Here is a 6,731-nt window from a genome sequence, read left to right as displayed (position 1 = left end):
CAAGTACTGAAAGATGACAATGGACACAAATTTTTTCAAAAGGTTTGCTTCCTGAAAAAAAATTGGGGTTATAATAGACAACTTCAAGCTGAACGCCAAGATAATTTCAGATTTGCTGTATCACATTGGAAGTTGGAGAAACATTAATTTAGCTTGTTATTGAATTTAGCATCTTTAATTGCTGACACATCATTAGTTCAACTGACCTAAAAATGTTTTGCCACTGATTTTTGTTTGAACTCAGCATCCTTTCATGGCAGTGTCCAACAATAGTTGGCCAGCATTGATGGATTCTAGTTGCCCTAATATTTTTTCATTGTTGCAATGTCCTGGTGAAATGTTTCTTGACTGCACCAAGATCAGTAGGGAAGAAGTCCAAATCAACTTTATTGTAATCTGGTTGCACAAGTACAATCTGATGAATCAGTGTTCTCTGGTCCTCGATGCAAAACATGCAGACACACAACCAGACATAATGTACATACAGACAAACAATACACATACAGGACAAGTATTTCATCAATAAAAATTTTGTACACATGAGAGTCTCGGATAGTTCTTGTGAGCAGTTTCTTTGGTCATTCAGCATTCTCTGCCCATGGGAAGAAGATGTACCTCAGCCTGATGGGGTTGGCTCTGATACTTCTATATCTCTTCTCCGACAGGAGCAACTGAAAGTTGTGGTGTGCTGGGTGGAAGGGCTCCTCAATGATTTGACACCCTCTTCAGACAACGACCCTGGTAGATAATGTCGATTGGGGTGGGTGGAGGGAGACTCCAGTAACCCTCTCTGCCACTCTTATGGTCCTGTGGATTGACCTCTAATCCATTTCTCTGCAGTAGTCGAACCACACTGACACAGCCGGCCAGGATGTTCTCCATAGAGCTCCTATAGAAGATTGACACAATGGTGGCTGATCGCCTTGCCTGCTCCAATCTTCTCAGGAAGTGCAGTTACTCTTACATCTTCCTGACAAGTGAGATGTTGAGTGCCCACAATAAGCCATTAGTTAAGTGAACTCCAAGGAATATGGTGCTCTCCACTACAGAGTTGTTGATGTGTAGTGGAGGATGGTCGTTCCTAGTCCTCCTAAAGTCCACAATCATCTCCTTGGTCTTGTCCATGTTGAGACTCAGGATGTTACACCATTTCATGAGATTTTCCACCTCTTCTCTGTAGTGTGACTCATCGTTGTTGCTGACGAGGCCAACAACTGTTGCGTCATCTGTAAATTTGATGACACGGTTGGAGCTGGATCTGGCAGTGAAGTCATGGGTTAGTAGTGTAATCAGGAGTGGGCTGTCCATACGTCCCTGAGGTGCACCAGGGCTTAGCATTATGGTGCTCAATGTTTTGCTACTGACCCAGGCAGCATCGAAGAAGTCCAAGTGCGAATGCAGAAAATGAATTTTCAATGACATGTTGCATGTCATGGTTTTTGATGCTTGAAATAGACAACCTATTTCTATGATTTCCTGTTAATATTTTATATCTTAAAAAATGGTTCATGATAGGAAAAATTTAAGGTTATTTTCATGATCATCAGCCCAAATTCTTGAAACAAAATCTTTGTTGTCCAGTATGATGCACGTTACAAGGAAAGTAAGTGAGACTAGAGAACAGTGCAACACAGGACCAGGCCCTTCAGCCCACCATGTCTGCCTTCAAGATGGCCCATTGGGAAGGATTGTGGCTGTTGTGTGACAACACTGCCCCCTACCTAGTTGGAGGATACATCAGCTTCCAATCAAGGTTTGGTTCCACCCCACCCATTAGTGCACACCTAGCAGTTTTTCTCCATGTAAATTACCTGGCTTCGACTCTCTAGCTTGCCTGTAGTAATTGGTTTAAACCTCCTGGCACCTAGCCATTTTGTCCTGCTAATGACCTGGGCTGGACCCTCCTGCACTATAAAGATGCCATGTGTTATTTGTTCTCCCTCTTTGCCAGCTTGGGACCACCCTATTCAAGGAACAAAAATGATTCTGCAGGTCGGCACAGGTAAGGGCAGGTGTTTTAGATATATTTTGTTCATCTTGTCATAAACAGAGAGAATGGTAGCCAAGGCAGGGGAATGCTCCTCTTGCAGAATGTGGGTTATAAGGGAACCCAGCAGTATCCCTGGTGACTTGATCTGTGAGAAGGACATCTAGCTGCAGCTCCTGACAAGCTGAGTTAAGGAAATGAAGCTGGAGTTAAATGAACTCCAGATCATTCAGGAAGCAGAGGGGGTGATAGACAGGAGTTACATGGATCACACCTAGGAGACGGGGGAGGGTAGATGGGTGACACTCAGGAGAGGGAAAGGGAATAGGCAGGCAGTGCAGGGTGCCCTCTGGCCATTCCTCTCAATAACAAGTATACCATTTGGAAACAATTGGAGGTGGATGACCTACAAGGGACAAGCCACAGAGATCAGGTCTCTGGCATGGAGTCTGGCCCTGTGGCTAAGAAGGGGAGGAGAAGAGGTGAACTGTGGTGATCAAGGATTCCAGAGTTAGAGGGACAGATAGGTTCTATGGAGGAGATTGAATATCCCAGATGGTCTGGTGCCAGGGCCTGATATCTCAGATTGAGTTCACGGCATTCTCAAGAGGGAGGGTGAGCACCCAGAAGTTGTGGTCTATGTTGGAACCAATGACATGGGTAGGAAGGGTGAGGAGATCCTGCAACCCTAACCCTAACCCTAACCCTAAACTAGATTTACATGGGGGTGGGAACCAGAGTTCCAGTTCAGGGAGTTAGGTGCTAGGTTGAAGGTCAGGACCTCCAGGGTTGTGATCTCAGGATTGCTACCTATGCCATGTGCTGGTGAGTTTAGAAATATGAGGATAATGCAGCTTAACACATGGCAAAAGACATGGTTTAGGAGGGAGGGCTTCAGGTTTCTGGATCATTGATTTCTTCCAGGGAAGGTGGGACCTGTTCCGATGGGATGGTCTGCATCTGAATTGGAGCGGGACCAATATCCTTGCTTCCGTGGGTTTAAACTAGATTTACATGGGGGTGGGAACCAGAGTTCCAGAGCAGATAGTGGAGTGGAGGAGGGAAAATTGCATGTATCGTTAGAAGTCAACGGTTTGAACATGGTGGAAGTGTTCTCAGGAGCATCTATTTCAATGCAAGAAGTGTTTCAGTAAAAGCAGATGAGCTTAGAGCGTGGATGGGCATGTGGAACTATGACATTGTGGCCATTAGTGAAACTTGGTTGCAGGAGGGGCAGGACTGGCAGCTCTATGTTCCGGTTTTCCGTTGCTTTCGATCCAATAGAATGAGGGGGATGAAAAGGGGAGGAGAGGCATTGCTCATCAGGGAAAATATCGCAGTTGTGCTCAGGCTGGACCGACCAGGGAGCTGCTCTACTAAGGCTAAATGGGTGGAGCTGAGGAATGGGAAAGGTATGACCACACTCAAGGGGTTGTGATAATAGAGAGAATTGGAGGAGTAAATCTGTAGAGAAATAGACAGATGCAGAAAACATAAGTTTGTGATAATGGGGGTTTTAACTTTCCACATATTGACTGGGACTCCCATACTGTAAAAGAGCGGGATGGCTTAGTTTGTCAAATGTATTTGTCAAATGTTTTCTAAATCAATATACTGTATAGAGGTACCAACTGGAGTAGGGGGTCTCCAAAGTAGTTAATATCGACCCCCGAGGAGTCAATAAGATCATTCCCGGGGTCAAAAGGGGGTTGGTAACACAAGGGGGGGTCAATTTAAAATAGCTCCTGCTCCACCCCTCCCCCCGGTACAGCACAGCCACTGCCACTTCCCCCCACATCCCTCCTCCCCTCTTTCCAGCACAGGAAGGTGGGGGGAAGAGGAGAGAGAGAGGCTTAACTGCCATGCGCCTTCATGCACCACCGTCACACTTTCCACTCATTATGCATGCGCCAGCCGGAACTTCAAGTGTTGCCATCATGGATACCTGTATTAAGATTAAAATACCTTTAGATCTGACAGTATTTTTATTGGGTAGTTTGCAACCTCTTAAAGGTCTGGGATTGATAAATTTCAACTTGCTTTTGTATATTTAGCATTATCTGTAATGAAAAAATGTATTGCTAGTACTGGAAAGATATGAATATGATTGATATTAATAGATGGCAAAATGAGATGAAATATTGTTTAATAATGGAAAAAGTCACATGTTTCACGTGATAACTATAGTTTTTTTATTAATATGTGGTCATTATATTCAGAATATTTACATTTTGATTAGATCTTAATATGTATGCTTAATTTTTCTTTATTTTCTTTCTCTCTTTATGTCTCTCCTTAGAAGAGTTGGCTGAAAGGGGGGGAGGGTTTATTTATATATATATATATAAAATATATAATTCATATTTAGTTTATTGTTATATATGTTACTTATTATCTGTATTTTGAATGAATAAATAAAGTTTTAAAAAAAAAGGTTGCCATCATATTTCCTCCTCGTTGCGCATGCGGACCCTGGGATGCTACATTTAATAGGTTAAGTGCCCTTTCAGCCCCCTAATTTCTCCTAACCCCAAATGGAGGACAAATTAATATCCAGCTCGAGGTGGTGCCAGATGGAAGACAGACTCAAAAGCCGGACTGTCTGGCCTAAAACCTGACATCTGGCCAGCCCCCCAACTCTTTGCTGGGATTCCATGCCTGGAGGTCAATGTGGACCACGTAGTACCTGATAGGGTCGACAGTCTAAAAAGTTTGGGAACCCCTGAACTAGAGAGAGTGCAATACTGGATCTCACTCTCCTCCCTCAAGGTCCAAGGTAATATTTTGCCAAGTGCTGGGGATTTATCCACCCTTATTTGGTTTAAGACATCCAGCACTACCTCCTCTTTAATCTGTGTAGGTTCCATTACCTCACTGCTTGTTTTCCTTACTTCCCACGACTATGCTTGTTTCTTTCTTGAAGTTTTTTGTGCATTTTTTATATTCTTTAAGAACCTCATTTGCTCCAAGCAACTGGCAACCTCTACCTGCTGTACACTTCTCTCTTCTTCCGAACTAGATCCCCAGTATCACTCGAACACCATCTAAAAGGTGGCATTTCCTACATAGCAGTGCTCCCGTCATACCAACAGCAAGAATACTTCTGCAGTGGGAATTGCACTGGTGGTTCACCGATTGGAGAAGTAAGGGATGAGGCATACGTGGGGAGGGCTGTTGGAACCATAGCTCAGAAAAAGACATAGAAACATAGAAGATAGGAGCAGGAGTAGGTCATTCGACCCTTCGAGCCTGCTCCGCCATTCAACGAGATCATGGCTGATCTTAAAGTTCAGTACCCCGTCCCCGCCTTCTCTCCGTAACCTTTAATACCCTTATACTGAAGAAATATATCTAATTCCCTCTTAAATAGATTTAATGAACCTGCCTCTACTGCCCTCTGTGGCAACGAACTCCACAGATTCACCACCCTCTGGGTAAAGAAATTCCTCCTCATCTCGGTCCTAAATGTCCCAAGAGAAACCACAAAATACAAGCACTTTAGGGAAGGGACAATGACGTCACAGACGTTGACCTGACATCATAATGAATTTTATTTCTTGTACAATAAAATGTCGCACTGCAATTTATCTTCACCCACTTGCATCCACACACTCACACACACGTATAAACAGCCACTCTCATGGTAATATTAAAGCAAACGGTTTTTAGAAGAACGCAGAAGTAAGCAGAAGAGATTCCAAATATTGGAACCATTCAAAAGGAGGTAACACAATCCCCAATGCAACTGCTTTCAGTAACTTGATCCATTTAGTGATGTTACAATATTAATTATTTTTAGAGTTGGTGCTGGTGTTTAAGTGTTGATGATTTCAAATGATGTCAAATCGTAGCTCATTTGGAAAGTGAAGGAAACCTGCTGTTGCCACCATCTTAGGGATTAGAGATGGCCCCAGTCCTGATCCAATTGACTCCCAACATCCAACTCTGTCAACCACCAATACAGCCTTGACAGCAGCGTCCACATCCTGGAAATGGGCAAAAGGGAACATAGAACCTTACAGTACAGTACAGGCCCGTCAGCCCATGATGGAGTAAAATACCCATTATCTGGAATTCAAGCAACTGGCAAAAAAAAACATTGCGGAAATAAACAGGTTAAAAAAATACAAAAGTTTAAAATCGACTCCTGTAGCGGTCCGTTCAACAGTCACGCACGTGGTTGCGCACAAACTCGAGCAACCAGAAAATTCACTTATTGGCATCTACCAATCTCCATAGATGTCAGATACTGGGGGATTTTACTGTATATCCAAAAAAACATCTCCCTTTATTTTCCTTTCATCCATGTGCCTGTCTGAGTTTCTTAAATGCTCCTAGTGTTCCAGCCTCCACCACCACCCCTAACAAGGCATTCCAGTCACCCACAACTCTCTGTTAAAAATGTTCCCCTGATGTCTCCCCTAAACTTCCCTCCCTTCGCTTTGTACAGATGTCCCCTGGTGTTTGCTACTTGTGCCCTGGGAAACCGGTGCTGACTATTTAATCTTGAAGACTACGGTTCCCACAATCTTGTAGACTATCTCTGCCTCCCGTAATCTTCTTGACAATTTATTGCCTTGTATTTGTATTGCACCTTTTAACTGATAATATTTTAATAATATTTCTTTATCTTCTACGAATGGCGCCAGAAGCTCTTCATCTTGTTGATATCTACAATTAGGATGATGGTAAGATTTTGTGTTTCATCCATGCTGAGGCCTTATTTCTTAATCAATATCTTTAC

The 6,731-nt window shown here is 43.3% G+C and overlaps 1 protein-coding gene across 10 annotated transcripts in view; it reads left to right on the top strand.

Annotated features, from left to right (window-relative positions):
• The first annotated feature begins 5,572 nt into the window (after positions 1-5,572).
• The window catches only part of LOC138756955 (uncharacterized), an 85,139-nt gene continuing 83,980 nt past the window's right edge, over positions 5,573-6,731 (top strand). For 4 of the 10 annotated variants that reach the window (XR_011353248.1, XM_069923451.1, XM_069923455.1 and 1 more), the window contains exons 1-2: positions 5,573-5,711; positions 6,637-6,675. Coding sequence is in view for 8 of the 10 variants with exons in the window: in XM_069923451.1 (XP_069779552.1) it covers positions 6,670-6,675 (6 nt within the window). In the remaining 2 variants the exon portion in view is untranslated. The remainder of the gene's footprint in view (positions 5,712-6,636; positions 6,676-6,731) is intronic. The other 6 variants (XM_069923453.1, XM_069923448.1, XM_069923452.1 and 3 more) reach the window with 4 other exon arrangements.

This window comes from Narcine bancroftii, chromosome 3 (assembly GCF_036971445.1).
Source record: "Narcine bancroftii isolate sNarBan1 chromosome 3, sNarBan1.hap1, whole genome shotgun sequence".
Taxonomy (NCBI): Eukaryota; Metazoa; Chordata; class Chondrichthyes; order Torpediniformes; family Narcinidae; genus Narcine; species Narcine bancroftii.
The sequence above is the reverse complement of the archived record's forward strand: the minus strand, read 5'-3'. Positions and strand labels throughout refer to the sequence as shown.